This window comes from Phyllostomus discolor, chromosome 2 (assembly GCF_004126475.2).
Source record: "Phyllostomus discolor isolate MPI-MPIP mPhyDis1 chromosome 2, mPhyDis1.pri.v3, whole genome shotgun sequence".
NCBI classification, from domain to species: Eukaryota; Metazoa; Chordata; class Mammalia; order Chiroptera; family Phyllostomidae; genus Phyllostomus; species Phyllostomus discolor.
In genome coordinates, this window is record NC_040904.2 from 215613082 (window position 1) to 215628923 (window position 15842).

General features: G+C 68.3%; 1 protein-coding gene across 1 annotated transcript in view; it reads left to right on the plus strand.

Moving 5' to 3' along the window:
• The window catches only part of TBC1D22A (TBC1 domain family member 22A), a 70266-nt gene that overhangs the window by 2091 nt on the left and 52333 nt on the right, over positions 1 to 15842 (plus strand). The window contains exons 2-4 of the mRNA XM_028532637.2: positions 4392 to 4448; positions 5211 to 5512; positions 6886 to 7062. Coding sequence (XP_028388438.1) covers positions 4392 to 4448; positions 5211 to 5512; positions 6886 to 7062 — 536 coding nt within the window. The remainder of the gene's footprint in view (positions 1 to 4391; positions 4449 to 5210; positions 5513 to 6885; positions 7063 to 15842) is intronic.

The window sequence follows — 15842 nt, forward strand, 5'->3', positions numbered from 1 at the left end:
CACCAGCGGGCCCAGGAGGCTGCTGTGTGACGAGGTGGCTGGCCTGTCGTTCCCTTCCGGGGTGACTGGCGGGGATGTCATTGTCCGGCTGGACGTGGACAGTAGGTGTGAGGCGCAGTGTTTGGGGCGTGCACCCAGTGGCAGGCGGTGGGGGCAGTGGTGCTGCCCCCTAGGGGGAAGGTGGCAGGCTTGAGGTCTCGGATCTGGGGGTGGTGGTCAGGGGAGCGCCCCACAAGCTGCAGGGACTGGGAGCGGAGGGGGTTCAGCAGTGAAGGGGTGCGGGAAGCGGGGCGTGGGGCTGGCGGCAGCTGCTGCCAGGCTGGCGGGGTTGTGCTCCTCCGTGTTAAATTCAGAGCCACCCCTCGCTCTCGCGTGTTTTCTGAGTTTTCTGCAGTGAACACCTTGGTCCTTTACGAGGTGTGACTAGCACGCAGCGCTGGGAGGGTTTCAGGTACCCGGCGTGGAGATTCGCTGTTGTGGAATGGCAGCCACGCGTGGCTACAAACTAGCTTTTCTCGTGACGGGAACTCACGAGATTTACCGTCGGTGGCTTCCCAGCACGCTGCACAGTGTCACCCGCTGCAGTTGCTGTCTGCCTGCTGCCCCTCGGGCTCACTGTGTCCCCCGACCTGTCCCCCACCCACTTCCCCGCCCTGGGGCTGCTGGTGGCCGCCAGCCCGCTGTCCGTGTCCCTGTCTGTGCGCGCCCACGGGGCTTTTCCGAGTGAGGAAAAGACTCACTGTGAACGTGCTCATCCCCGAGTCATGTGTGGAGAGACGGCCGTGGTCGGCTGGCCTTGTGGCTCGGCGGTCGCCTGAGTCTCTGCAGGGCCCAGGGGCCGTGAGCACGGTGACAGGCGGCGCGTCCGGTCCTCCTTCCGGAGGCCGGTGCTCAGGGGGCACCGCGCCGCTGGGACCTCCAGGGACCGGCTCGGGGCCTGAGGGCCCGCCCGTTTCTGCGGCGGCTCCGTGGGGCGGACGGGCTTCAGACTGCGCCATGGCAGCAGGGCGCGGCGCTGTCTGCTGAGTGGAGATGGTGGTGCAGACACCCACTCTGTCACCCGGCTGTCAGCGCAGCAGGCTGTCCATACCAACGTCGCCACTGCCACAGTGATGCGGCACCCTCACTGGGCAATTGCAGGTTTCCGGCTGCACGGGAGTCTTATGGGAGCAGGGCTGTGTGCACGGTCCCTTCTGGACCCAAACGTCATTGCGGCACATGACCGTGCAGGTGAGTACAGCGAACACACCTGTCCCCGCCCCCCAGCGCAGGGAGTAAACTGTCGCCCCCGGTGGAGCCCCTGTGCTCTCGTCCTGGCCCCAGCTCCTCATTTGTGTTCTCACTGTGTGCGTGTGGGGGGACTTCCGACTGCCCCCACGTGGGTCCAGAGAGGCAGGCAGCACCGCTTTCCTTTTTAGGGGCCTTCTGTGCGCCCCGTCGTACCGTGGGTGTTTGACTCGCTGTCGGTGTCGTGTTGGGGACTCACCTGCCCTGGTGCCCGTAGCCAAGGCTCAGCCGTGGCTCCTCCGGGCCACAGCCCGTCACGTGACCCTGTCCCATTCACTGGTTCGTCACTCGGTTCGTGAAGGACGCCCAGATGCTCCGCAGACCGGTGGCACACACTGGCACCCCGTCCCCTGTGTGCGTTCGGGGCGGGACAGACGCCGGTGTCCGCGCTGCGGGTGCAGAACGGGGGCTGGGGCTTGGGCGTGACTCATTCACTGTTGCACCGTCTTCCCGCGGACACGTGTGACCTCCTGCTCGGGAGGCGTCCCGGGCCGCTCTGTAACACGTCGAGTCGCTGCAGTGCTTCAAAGCAGCGTGAGTTGGTGAGCGTTTATTGGGTGGCGTGCCTTTGAAAGGCAGGTTTCATGACCTGAGACGGGGTGGCTGCCAGTGATTTTCCTAAAATGGCTTCAGCTCAAACCTGTTTCTGTTTTTAGCTGGCAAGACCGAGTAGAAATGAAATTTTAATAAGACAGAACGAGGCTCATTTTCGTCTGAGGTTGAACTTCGTGGGAGCGTTTCCCGCGCCCTAAGCGAGCGGTGTGCGTGCCCGGGAAGAACTGGCGAGTCGGCGCCGCGCGGGAGGGGGGCCTGCAGCCCAAGACAGCGCGGCGGCCGCTGGGGGGCGCAACGCGCAGACGCGGCGGCCGCGGACCGGGCGCCCCCGCCCCCGCCCCCGCCCCCGGCGAGCAGCCGTCAGCGCGTCCAGAGGCCCTGCGGGAGCGCGGGTGCTGGGCGGGGAGGCGGGCGGCCCGCTGGTGGGCGCTGCTTGCGGGCCGCTGTGCGGCGTTCAGACCGCAGGCGTGTGAGCGCGGCCGCCCCGTCGCCTGCGCGTTCTCATTCCCGCTCCCCGCCGGGCGGGGCGGCGAACGCTCAGAGAGGTGATGTGGTTAATGCTGGCCGGCTCGCGGCTGCTGGGGTTGGACTTGAACCCAGGCCTTTTGGTCCTTAACACTGGAAGTCTGCCTACCAAGGTCAGGGATGCCTCCTAGAAATTCCCGGAAAGGGACCGTAACTGATGGGTTGTCCTTGATCTAGGCAAGCTGTTTATGTGTATATACATTTGTATATATGCATATACATTTGTATATGGGTGTGTGTGTATATATATGTATCTTTTTTTTTTTTTGCTAAGAAAAACTCTCATGGTCTCCATGCAGCGGGAGTTCAGACCTGACAGCGGGCGCCGAGTGTCTGCTCCATGGTGTGCGGGGCACCCCTGGGCGTCGGGAAGCCGGGGAGCCCGAGAGAACAGGGCTGGCTCCCTCCCGTGTGCGTGGCCGGTGCTGGCTGCCGGTTGGGACCTCAGCCCGCCTGTGCGTCTCGCACACGGGCCAGGCGGTGTGTCTGGTCTGGGCTTCCTCGGAGCACCGGGCGGGGTCCAGGAGAGACCCCAAGAGAAACAGGTAGAAGCTCTATTACCGTCTTTAAAGAAAATTCACGTCTGTGTTGAGACTCACATGTCATTCGTCCTTTTAAAGTCCCGTGCAGCACCATTTACTCATTTAAAGTGTGGGTTCGGGGATACACTCCTGTGTGTGCGCCCCGAGGCTGGGTCCCCCTCTGGCGGTTCCCGAGCATGTTCGTCCTCCCCTGGGGGGGGAACCCTGTGCTCTCACGCCCCCCGCCCCCGGCAGGCAGCTCCCGCCCACCTTCGGCCCCTACAATGCGTCAGTTCTGGGACGTCTCACGTGGATGAAGCGTGGCCGGCTCCTTGCACGTGGCACGCAGCAGCCGGGGCGGGTCCTGTTCTGCAAGTGTCAGCTCTTCGTTTGGTGGCTGCGTCGGACCCGTCGTGTGTGTGTGTGGGGGGGGGGGGGGCGGGTGCTGTTTGCCCGTGTGCCTGCCGGGGCAGTGGGCTGCCTCCGCTCCTCTGGCCTCACTGATACCCCCGTGTGGACGCTGCCGCGCCGGTGTCGGCGTGGGCGCGTGGCGTCTGCCCTGGGCACCCCAGGGAGTGCGTGCAGAGTGAAGAGACGGCTCCGGTGAGCCAAGGAGCAGGAATGGCGCCGGGAAGCAGGCCTGATGTGCTGTCTCCAGGATGAAACCGGCAGGCGACCCTCTGTGCCGGCGGAGGGCAGCCGTCAGGCCGTCCGCACGCTGGACGGTCCAGTGGCCATGTGCGCTGTTGCTGCCCTCGGGGGCCGGCCTGCTCCCTGTGTGGTGTCTGGGGGCGGTTCCCAGGCGGGCTGCGTGGTGCTGCCCCCAGAGGCCCGCACTCCGTCCCTGTCGTGGACGCCGTAGCCCTCCCGCACGTTTCTCCCAGTGGCACAGCGGCCCAGGCCTCGAGTCTGTGTTCCGGGCAGGAAGCCGGGAAGCGAGGGCCAGGGGTGTGAGAGCCTCTCCCATCAGGCAGGGAGGACCCGCGTGCGCAGACCCCGCCCGGGTTACTTTGTTACCACCTCTCTTCCGTTAATGTGCTCCGGGAGGGTGAGACTGTGGAACGAAGCCGTTAAGTCTTTGAAGAGCGGTGTTTGTCCTTTCTGCGCTCTGCGTTCCGTCTTCAGACAGAACGGCGCAGCCGGAGCCTCCTGACCGGCACCGCGGGTCCGAGCGCAGTCCCGCCTGTGGCCGCGTCCGGTGCAGAGGCTGCCGGGACTGCCCCGCTGCGGAGTGGCCGGCGGCTCCCGCAGGTCCCCGCGGCTGGTGCCAGAGGCTGGCGCCCTCTCTCGGGCAGGGAGGGCTGAATGCCTGCTTGTTTGCGGGCTGTGGGCTTGTGTGGAGCCATTCATCCGCCCAGACACGGCCGAGGGCAGCCCGGGCCGCCGACGGGCAGTCGCGTCCCTCTGGCTCCTGGGTTTCTCAGCGGGCCTTTCTCCCGGCGGGGCGGGGGGGGGGGGGGTGCTGCGAAGGAGCTAACATGTCTCCCCGTTCTTTCCGAACAGCATCCAGCATGTGTATGGCGCCCAGCACCCGCCCTTTGACCCGCTGTTACACGGCACGTAAGTGAAGCCTCGCCCTCGGGGTGGGGGGGGCGGCCCGCCGGCCTCTGGCGTTCCTGGGCGGGGCGTGCTTGCTGGGTCAGCACACGTGTGTCCAGCACTGGCTGGTGGGAGACACTGCCGGCCTTGTCTGGCGCGCCCCCTGTGCGGAGGAGGCAGACATGGGAGCCACAGCTTGGAGCAGGGGTGCCTGTGCAGGGCGCAGGGGGCTGGAGCCCCCTGCTGGTGCGCCTCGCCCGGCGCCTGGACGCAGGGGATTCGTCTCCCTTGCTCTGCACGGCCCCCTGCTCGGCTGCCCGAGCAGCTCTTTTCGGCCCTGTGTCGGGCTCCCCGCCAGGGGTGGGCGGGAGGGCAGGGCGGCCCTGCCCCAGAAGTTACAGACACAGAGTGGCCAATGTGGCTACAGTCCCATGGCGGGGGTCTTGTATTCCCGTCCGTACCCCCAAAGGTCAAGGTCGTGCTCCGTGGGCGGTCTCTCTGCCCCCACCCCCAGCGCTGCCTTGGGCGGGGGGCGGGAACACTGTGACGAGAGAAGGTGGGTCCTGGCCACTCGAGGTCAGGGGTCAGCCAGGTGCCCTCTGTCCCAGGCGGAGCTGCATGGCGGGGCGCCCTGCGCTCCCTGTCCCCAGTGCCTTCCCGGCCGGGTGAGCGGCACCCCCTTTCTCCCTGCCCTCCCGGCTCCAGGGACGCCGCAAACCGCTCTCCTCTTCCCGGGGGTCTCCCCTCTGGCATCCACCCGGTGAGACCGCCTGTGCTTTGCAGCTTGCTCAAGGCCGCGCCCAAGGTGCCCCCCACGCCCGTGAAGGCCAAGAGGGTCAGCACCTTCCAGGAGTTTGAGAGCAACACCAGTGACGCCTGGGACGCCGGCGAGGATGACGATGGGCTGCTGGCCATGGCGGCCGAGAGCCTGGACTCCGAGGTGGTCATGGAGACGGCCCGCCGCGTGCTGCACAGCCACAGCCAGCGGCAGGAGCAGCTCAAGCGGCAGGAGCCCCCGCCCGCGCCCGGCGGGGACCTGCGGCTGGTGAAGTCCGTCAGCGAGAGCCACACGGCCTGCCCCGCAGGTGGGCGGGCGCTCGGGCTGGGTGCCTTTCCGCGGAGGGCCTCACAGGGCAGGGAGCAGAGGGGGGCGGTGTGGGTGTCCCCTGCCGCCCACCCACAGGGGCGGGGAGACCCGGGCCCCGCTCTCCCCGTTCCCCCGGGGACGGTGCCGCCCTCGCCGGTCCGCCGCCCCACCTTGGAGGGGCCCGGGCGTGTGCCCCGCTTGGGGGTGAGCGGGTCCTTCCGGGGTGTGGCGGCGGCTCCGGGGTTGTCGCTACGATGACAGAAATGACGTCCGGCAGGTTGGGTTCCGAAACCCAGCGTGGCCGAGCCTGGGTGCTGCGGGGGGGAGGAGCCAGAGCCGTGGGGAGGGGCGGCGCTGCTCTCTCCTCCGGGCCTACCCTGCAGGCTTTTCGGGAGGCCGGTCTGGGCCGGGCTCTGCCCGGAGGCTGCGGTCTCTGCTCCCCAGCGCCCAAGGGCTCCTGTAGGTATAATGAGCTGGGGAGGCAGGTGCTGTCTGCCCGCCGCCCGCAGCAGCTGCCACCCATGGGTGGGGGCCCGCTTCCTCCGTGGGGTTTGTTCCTTCTCGTTTCCGGGAGTTTATTTTTCACTCCATTCTAAATTTCAGTTTGAAGATGGGACGGCTCCATGGGGTTTAGCCCTGGGCCTGTTGCTGTGGGGTCTTTTGTGGGTCCTGGTGGCTCTTTGTCTGGTGACCTGAGAGCCTTTGGCCCTTCCCCTGGGCTGTCCCCGGTCCTGGGCTGCTGATGTACTGCTCCCCTCAGCCCTCGGGCCCCCAGGCCCCGGGCGAGGGCTGGTTAAGTGGGCACTCGGCCCCCACCCCTGCCCCGGCCCTGGGGAGGGGTTTGGTTTTCTCTGCTTCCCCGTGGAGCTCAGGGGTGTTGGAGGGGGGGCTCAGTCAGGCGTTGGGGTCTCGGGCTCTGGGGATGGTGGGTTTGGGCCTCGCCGCGTCCTGGTCCCTGGCGGGCCCGGGCCTGGGCCTCTGTCCACGGTGCCTTCCTGCGCTGCACTCCCATCACGGGCGCCCACCCGGGGCTTTCCTCCGACCCACTCAGGACCCTCCTCCCAGCCCCACTCCGGCAGGCCCGACGGGGGCACCCCGGCTGCTGCCCAGCCTGGAGGTGGTCTGCAGTCACCTGGCCGTCAGCGTCCTGCTTTTACATGGGGCGTGTCCGTGTCACTGGTGAATGACACCCCACTGGTAGAAGAGAAGGTGGCTGTCACAGGTGTTGGCGCGTTTCACTTTACCGCCCCTGAAGCCGGGGTCTGCACCGCTCACGCCGGGAGCCAGGGCTGGCAGCGGCCCCCTCCTTGGGGAGCATGGCCGTCCGGAGGCTGGGCGGCCGCCCTCACCCCGTTCCCTCTCCCTCCGCAGAAGGTGCCGGCGGCACCGTCCCGCTGCAGCGGTCCCAGTCCCTCCCCCACTCGGCGACAGCCGCACCAGGCGGGCCGTGCGACCCCAGCACCCTCAGCAGCTCGGCGCTGAGTGAGAGGGAGGCCTCCCGGCTGGACAAGTTCAGGCAGCTGCTCGCCGGCCCCAACACCGACCTGGGTAAGTGCCGGGGGTGGGGGGCGTGTGCCCGGCCTGCGCCGGGGGAGGGCCGTCTGTGGGCCTTTCCTGCCCGTCTTCCCTGGGGAGGTTCCCCCTTCAGACGGGTTGTGTCAATGTGCTTCCAACGCCCTCGGACCGTGTAGCTCCTGCTCCTCCTTCCTGGGGCCCTGGCGGCGCCCTCCTGCCTGCTCAGAGCCGCCCTGGTGAGCGGGCGCAGTGCAGTGGGCAGGCGGACGGCTGGCTGTTCGGTGCATGCCGGCACAGCTCTGCGGACCGGTAGGCCGCTGCCGAGCGCACCCCTCCGCCGGGGTCTCCTAGTGGCCTGGAGGGCAGCGGGCTGTGGGTGCTGCGGGCTGTGGAGCCCATGGGTCGAGAGACCCCTGGGGATGCTCGGGGGCACGAGCTCGGGTGTCTGCTGGGACGCCGCACGGGCCGCGGGCCTGCATCCAAGAGTCTCCTCTCTATGGAGTGCATGCTGTGAGGGGCATTCTGCTGGACGCTGCAGCGTCCAGGGTGGCCACCGACGCCCTCCCAGGTTGGGGGCAGTGCCAGAGGGGAGCTCTGGGGGCTGGGTGTCCCGGGGCCGGCAGTGCCCTGCTCAGCCAGCAGGTGGCGCGGGAGGCCCGTGGACATGGCAGAGCCCCACCCCCGGGGGCAGCACAGGGCCGTCCTGCAGCTGTGAGGTGCTGCTTGGCACCGGGGTCCCTTCTCCTCCCCACCGCCCAGCCCCTCCCCGGCTCGTCCCAGGTGCCTGTGCCTGCGGGTGGCCCCAGCACACGTGGCCCGAACCGTCAGATTCTGACGCAGCCCCGGGCTCCCAGGGGAGCGGTGGGAGCCAGCTGTCCGCTCAGACTCACCCTCACTGCGTTTGCGCACCTCCGTCCCCACCTGTGCCGAGTACACCCTGTGCGCCCCCATCCCCGGCCTGTTCCCGGCTCCCGGCCGTGCCGCTGGGTGCCTCCGAGGACCGGGCGTTCTCTCTGCACCGTCACAGCGGCGGCAGAGCCGGGGCACACCGGGCCCGGCACCGAGTTCACGCGCTGACCGCCGTCCCACTGAGGCCCTGCCCCTCGCCCTGCCGGCCGCGGGTTGCAGCAGCTGGATGCCTCGCCGCTCCCTTGTGCTGCCCGCTGCTGTGCCCCGTGCGGGGACACGAGGCATCTGCCTGCGGGGGTGCGGTGAGGACAGACCACGCTGGGTGAGGGCAGGACAGCCGGGGGAGGCTTCTGGGGACTGGAGCCGTAAGGCGGGCGAGGGGGTGGAGAGGAGCCTGGTCGGCATTCCCGTGCACAGGCCGTGGGAAGGCGGTTCCCGAGGTTGGGGGAAGCGTCCCCTCGGCTGCCAAGAGGGGAGAGGACGCTGGGTCTTGCAGGGAGTGGAGGGCGTCCGGGCGTCACCGTTGCTCCGAGGCACTGGGACCAGCCACATGGTGCCAGGAAAGGCCATGGCTTTGGTTTTGAGCCGACTCCTGAGATACTGACACCAAGTGACAGCTTTCCGGAGAAATCGTAGTATGTGTTTAACTCGGTCCTAAAGGGAAAAGTTCATTCACATTTGCTTCAAGTGCTTAAAAAATGAATGTTGTTTTCTCATTATAACATGCTCTGAAAAGTGAGATAAGGATATCTTTTTTAAAAAGTTATTTATTTTTAGAGAGGTGAAGGGAGGGAGAAAGAGAGGGAGAGAAACATCAATGTGTGGTTGCCTCTCGTGCGCCCCCTACTGGGGACCTGGCCCACAGCCCAGGCACGTGCCCTGACTGGGAATCGAACCTGCAGCCCTTTGGTTCTCACGCCTGCGCTCTGTCCACGGAGACACACCAGCCGGGGCTGAGGCTATCTTTTAAACCCATCCTACTCCACGTGTCACCTCACCCATGTAGTCCCAGAAGAATCCCCACGTGATATAGGTAGTGGGTGGGAAACCAGTCGCCAGTCACCCTGCCACCGCAAGTCTCAGCGTGTTGGGGACGGGGGGGGGGGGGACAAGAGCGTGGGCTTTGGGTCCCTTCGGGCGAGGCCTCGCGTCGCCATCTGCCAGGAGAGTGACCTTGGGTTTCAGTCGCTCAGCGTCAGCTGCCCCGCGTGTAAGTGGGGTCGCGGTGCTCCCCTCCGGGTTGCCCCGGAAGCGCATAAGGTGATGCCGCAGTGCGCCCGGCACCTGGCGGGTGGGCGGCCGTGCCGGCGCAGCGTGCCCCCCCAACCCCCCCGCCAGCCCCCGGAGACCCCCCAGCGAGTTTTCACAGGGGCGGCGCGGACGTGGGTGTGAGTTGTGCCTCGAGTTCCCAGCCCGCGTCACGGCATGAGCCTCTCCCACGTCGCTGGTCTTCATAACCGTCACTCCTAGCGGCTGTGTGTTTTCAAAATGATCTTTGCTTAAAGTCGTTATTAAAATTGTATACCTGTCTGAATCAACACTTAATTTATACGCTTAATCAAAGTCCCGGCGTAGCTAACAGTGTCAGAGACGCGGCGTGAGCGGCACTGGGGGAGACGCCCCCAGGTGCTCGGGGCTGGGGGCAGGTGGGGGGCAGGGGGGCTTCTCACGTGGAGGTTGGGGGCGGGTGGTACCCAGTTCCGCTTTTGTTTGCTGGGTTTTTTTCATGGAAAAAGCTACACTATTCCATGTTTAAAGACTTGAGGGGCCCCTGAGGGCTCGCATAACGGCCCACGAGTCTTCCGCTGCCCCCCCAGCTCTCCTCTCCGTTCAGAGGTGCTCCGTGCGCCGTCAGGTGGCAGCGGCGGGGTGGGGGGGGGTCCCTGCCGCTGCAGCTGGAGGCTGACGGGCGTCGGTGCAGCCCTGCCCCTCCCTCTACCGCGGACTCCCTGCGGGGCCGCGGGCAGGCGACGGTCGGCGCCCGTGCACGGACGCTGTGTTCACGAGGGTCAGGGTGGCACGGAAACCATCAGCTTCCCAAGGAAAACACGGATCTCAGGTCGAGGTGTGAATTCCCAGCACACATTCAGCCTCGCGAGTGTGCGGTGCAGGGGCGTTCCGTTCACTCGCCGCGCTGGGCAGCCGCCCGGGGTGCGCACGCGCCCTGAAGCGTCTCAGTGCGGCCGAGCTCAGAGGCGACCCCCCCACACGCAGCCCCTCCCCCACCCCCCCACTGTGGTCTGGACGCAGCGACGGGAATGCAGACTGGGGAGGCATCTGCACCCCGTTCTTGCTGCAGCGGTTTTTACGGCAGCCAGGGAGCGGGGTTGGCCTGCGTGTGAGTCGGAGAAGGGAGGTGCAGCGTGTGTGAACACACACGCACGTGCACGCACGCATGCACACGCACTGGAGCATCACGCGGCCATCGAAAGCCAGGGGGTCTCGTCGTCTGTGAGTGAGCACATGCCCGGCCCTCGAGGGCCGCGCTGAGGCGGGTCCGACGGGGAACGACAGGCGCCGTGTGGCTCCACTTCTGCGTGGGGCCCGGAGCAGAGCCACAGCCCGCGCCCAGGCCGGACCGCCCGGCTCGCCGGCCCAGCGGTGGGGGCTGGGGCGGGGGGCGCCCAGGTACGAGCCCCAGAGCGCTGGGGGAGCGGCCTGTGGCTCGGTGCGCTGGCCGCAGGGCGGGGCGCTCTGGTGCACCTGTGGAAGGGGCTGAGGGGGACACCCCGGAGCCCCCGAGCAGGGCAGGGGCTGTGGCCATGTGCTGGCGGGCAGCCCCCGACCTCCGGGAGTCCGTCCCCCACGCATGCCCGCCCTGGAGCACTCTCCGTCCTTCCGAGACTCCTCCCACAGCGCATCAGTCACGCCTCGGCCGGGCGTCCGCGGTGCAGGCGAGGGGTCAGACTCCGCCCGTCCAACCGCTGTCACTCAGTCGGGGGCTTGTGCTCCTGTGACCAGGTGAGGCGACAGGTCCCCCGTGAGCCGCGGGCGCCTGTCTTCAGGTGACCCCTGTGACCAGGTTTCCCAGGTCAGGGTGAGATGACCCCCGGACAGCTGACACGGCGGTCGGATCTGTGACTTTCTGACCCACGTGGGGGCTGCCGGTGGCCCAGGTGCCAGGACTCGGTGCTGCTGGGGTCAGGGCCGCGAGGGAGTCCCAGACTCGCGTGCGAGCAGCACCGGCTTGGGGAGCGGGGACCCCGCGTGGTCCGGCTGGGGGGGCTGTGTCCTCCCTGCTGAGCAGGTGGCCGTGGCACCTGCCCCGGGGCCGGCCCAGGTGGGGGTGGTCTTCCATGGGACCCTCGGGTCCCCGGTGGAGATGGCTGAGCCAGCACCGACCGCGCCTCTGACTCCACTTACTGACGGCGGCGGTGACCCTCAACCTTCATCCTCAGGCACCTGCGGGGGGCCGGGGTGTCGCAGGGGTGTGTCCCGGGAGCGGGGGTGGCAGCAGTGACCGGGACCGATAGGCGCCGCTCTCAGGAGCTCTGGGCCCCAGGAGGCCCCGGACCACCCAGCCCCGGACCCTCCTCGCACCAGGTGCGGCGGGGCCACACGGCTGGACTTGGGGACATGGGCGCTGCTCCCGGGCGGCACCCCTGAGGGGCATTGCTGGGGACCGCACTCAGGGTCTCGTCGTCCTCGTGGCCACACTGAGGAAGTGCGAGGAAGCGCGGAGTTGGTCCTGATGGTTCGTCTGAGGTGGGAGCCCAGCACACGCTCAGTGTCACCGTCACGTGTCGTGGGTCCCCGCCGTCCACGCAGAGCCGCCGTGGGGCCCGGGGGCGGGCTCTGCCTCTGAGACCTGCGGCGTGGGTCACAGTGAGAGCAGGGCTCCTGGGCCCCGTGTCAGGTGCCTGGTGGCTCCCCCGCCCCCTGGGCAGTGTGGGGGGGTGGATGGTGCGGGGGGCACTGCCTGTGACGGGGGTGTTGGTCCCTCTAATGAGGTGGCATTTGAGCTTGGGCGGAAGGGGGAGGAACCAGCTGTGGGCTGGTTGGGGGCCCCCCAGGAGGAGCACAGGGAGCTGGCACCAGGCACAGAAGGCCCCAGCTAGGGGGGAGAGGTGGGGGTCTGGGAGGGAGCCCAGGGGTGGAGCTCCCAGCCCCCTGTGCCTTGTGGTGGGAAGCCCCTGGAGGCTTCCATGCAGAGCCTGCCTTGCCTGGTTTTGGCTCACTAAACCCCGCTCTGGCTGTTCTGTGGAGGTGGGGAGAACTTGGAGGGGGTTGGCGGTCCAGGGAGGCTTGGTGGCATGGAGTGGGGGTGGCACAGGAGACGGGGAGCGTGGGGGGCTCGTGCGGCGAGTGTTCTGAGCCTCCAGAGGTGGACCTGCTGGTGACCGGAGGTGCCGTGGGGGAAGGGCCGTCCAGGGGGCCATGAGGGCTGGGGCTGGGTGTTGGGAAGGGGCCGTCCTCGGAGCCGCAGCAGATGGGGGAGAAAGGGCGGGACTGGAGGGGGGCGGGGCTGAGAGCTGTGGGAGGGGATACCGGCCGCACGGGGGGAGGGGGCGGGCCTCAGCTGGCCCGAAGGAGAGACCCCGGGGACCTGCTTGGCTGGCACAGTGCCCCGTTCCCCCTGTGCCGACCTCCTCGGGGAGCTCGCTGCTTCTGCCTCCGTTTTGCCTCAAAACACGTCATTGGAGTGAGCGCGTAACAGGCCTCGTGGAGGCCGGGGGTCTCGGGGGGTCAGCTTGATAGTCGTGTGCATGATCGAGTCGTCCGCTGAACGTGCAAGTTCCAAGAGAAACGTTTTCCCATCACCAGGAATCTCTTGCAGGGGCCTGTCTTCTGTGGGGTCCGCTCTCTGGGCCCGTCCAGCGGTGGTGGTGGGTGGTGGTGGGTGCGGCGCCCCGCCCCCTCGGTTACCTGACAGCTCGGAGCAGGCCCCGCCCCCCACCGCACAGAAGAGCCCCCAGGGCCTCGGCCCCGCCCCTCGGCGCTCTCCCCCGAGACGCTGGGAGCGGAGCGGAGACGCGGGGAAATTTGTTTTCTCCTTGCGATGAATTATGTAACACCTCCTCGCCAGGAGAGATTACAGCGAGTTGTTTCAAATGAAAACCGTCCTCGCATATTAAATATGCAACGTGAAAAGCCGTTCCTGAGACAGGAGCTCGCCTGGGCCGAGAGACACTTCGGCGATCTTCCTTTCCTCGGCGAACAGCGCGTCACGGGCCTCTCCTTCCTGCGGTTGAACGTTCTCCCGCCGCGGGCGCTCCCCGACCGCGCAGTGTCCCTGGTCGGGGGCGTCCCTCGTCGTATTCGGCCACGCCTGTTGCTCCGCGGTTGGTTGATTTCCCAGCCCCCGCCCCCCCCAGCTGCCTCAAACCTCCTGGCGCCCACACGCCTGTCTTTATGGCTCGGCCGGGTTTTCTCTTCCCCGTGAGCACGGCACCGTGTGTGTCTGTGCGGCTGGTGCTGGCGTCCGTTCCTCTGGGCCGGTGCTGGGACGGGTGTGCTGACGGGTGTGGGCCTGAGGACTCTGCCCCTCGTGGCGCTGCAGGGAGGCAGGCGGGGCCCAGAGACGGGCACCGGCCCGTCGCACGGCGGCCCGTGCTTCTCTCCCGGGGCCACCGGAGGGGTCGGGACGAGGACGGTGACGGAGAAGTGTCCCCTGGGCCTGCCCTGCCGCGGTCTGCGCGGTCGCTGCCGCCGAGATTGGGACCCCGGGTGGCATGCTGTTCCTCCGCCGCCGGGACGGTCGCCAGCTTCGCCGCGGTCGCCGTGTGCCTCTGTGGCGCCTCCGGGCAGCCCGTGTGTCCACCCGTGTGCCCACCCGTGTGCCCGCTGGCATCCTCACACACACCCGGGTCGGGCCGCGTGGCCGCAGGCGTGGCACCCGAGAAGGGGCCTGTGGTGAGCATGCGACCGCCAGGGTGTCGCCGGGGAGGACCCGCCGCAGGAGGTGGGCGTGGAGGTGGGACTGGCCGGGGCTGGGGGGCCTCGGGACGGGGGCACAGCTGGGAGGAAGGGCTCTGCGGCAGCCGGTGGTCCCGCTGGGGCCCCGTGGGGTCCTCACGTAGTCACAGGGGTGACGGTCTGTCTGAGCGAGGTGGCAGGTTGGGTGGCCCTTGCAGGGTCCCTGGCGGAGAGGAGGAGGGGAGCCCGGCTTGGGGGGGGCGGTGGGCCCCAGGCTGCCCTGGGGACACAGTGTGTCCCCCCCCCATGATGGACGTGCCTCTGGAGAGCGGGGCAGGGGCGAGACCGCTCCTCGGGCAGCGGACTGGGCGCCGTCCTCCCGCGGGCGGGTGTCTGCGTGTCTGTGCCGGGCGCCGGCGGGCCTGGCGTCGTGTCCAGCCCCCTGCGTGGGCCCCGAGTGCGCCTTTGTTCCGTTCAGGAGACGCAGGGCCGTCTGCGGTTGAGGAAATTTTAATGAAGCACCTAACAGAGCTATTATTCATTTTCGAAATAAGTTGCTGCGGTTGCCATGGCGATATTAGGCCTCCTGGTACGCGTTTGTGCTGGCAGCCAGTTCCCGTCCGGGGCTGACGGGGGAGCTGCCGGCCACGGGCCCGGCGCCGGGGAGGAGTCCTCCGGCTCCCCGGGCTCCATCACTCAAGGAATTTACGTCGCGGGAACACAGAGCTTATAAATCTGGTTTATCATATCTATCATTTAATTGTTCGTGCGAGCCAGCTCTCCGTGCAGCGATTTACAGTAATCTCGGTGAAATAACAGTTTTGTGTCACGGGATGAGTGATGCCGCGCAGAAGTCGTCGGGCGCCTCGGAGCCGTTCCACTCGGCGTCCCGGGCTCCTGCGCGGGAGGCCGGGAGGGGGGTGGGCGCGCGGAGCCGCGCGCTGGGGCTCCAGGGCCCGCGGGGGTTTGCGGGCAGGGACGCCGGTGTCCAGACTTCCTGGAGGACCAGACGCCTCGCTGCGGCGACACTGCAGCCGCCGCCACTGCCACCACAGGGCGGGCAGGGTGTCCCGGGGGCTCGGGGGCGGGGGTGCCGCCGGGGAAGGAGGGCGCTGCGGCTGACGCTGCGGCGCTTCCCAGACTCAAGTCTGTTGGGGTGAGGGTCGGGGTCTGCCGCCGCGGGGTGTGGCGGCCAGGTCCGCCAGGGAGGGTGCCCGGGGCTCCTCTGCACGGCACGCATGTACGTGGCGTGTGGTGGTGTGTGCTTCCCCACGGCGGGGTCGGTCCCCCAGAGCTGCTGCGACACTCGGTGACAGCGGTCCTGCGGGTGTCGCTGCTGCTGTGGGCGGTGGTCACTGGGCGTGGTGCCCCGGCCGCTGGGCCTGTGCAGGGAGGCGCCCCTGACCTGGAGGCGGGCGGGGGACCGGCGTGCGGGGGGAGGCAGGGCCTGGGCCCAGGGTGGGGGCGCCCTTCCGAGTACTTCAGACACACGCAGAGTGGGGGAGACCCAGCGGAGCCCGTGTACCGGCCGCCGCTCCCCTCACGTCGGCGTTTGTTCGGCCACGGCTGCCCCGTCGGCCCCGCTCTCCTCCCCCCCTCCTGGCCGTGGTTTTCCAGGGCAGACCCGGACGCCGGGTGTGTCCCTCCACTTCTCCGTGCTCCAGAGGGCTCCAGGAGAAGTCCGCCGAGATTCTGAGAATGCGGTGCTGACGGGGAGGCCCTCAGGCAGCTGGTCCCCTCCCGGAGGCTGCGTGGCCCCTCGCAGCCCAGGGCTGGGTGGGCATCACCTCCCTCGGGAGTCAGGGACCCCGGTGGACGGGGCTGGGCGGGCGGCCTCGGGGTCTGGGACGCCCGTTTGTTGTGGCCCCCGCTCCCTCGTGGGCAGACCCCAGCGGGCGCTGCCCTGGAGGCTCTGCAGGGTGTCCTGCCCGCCCTCCCCCACGGGGCCCAGGGCCGTGGGGGGCCACCCTACTCTGCAGGGTCGGCCTCACGGTGGGGGCTGTCCCCCCAGCCAGGAGCGGGGGGCTGGGGGCGCTGCCACGGGCAGG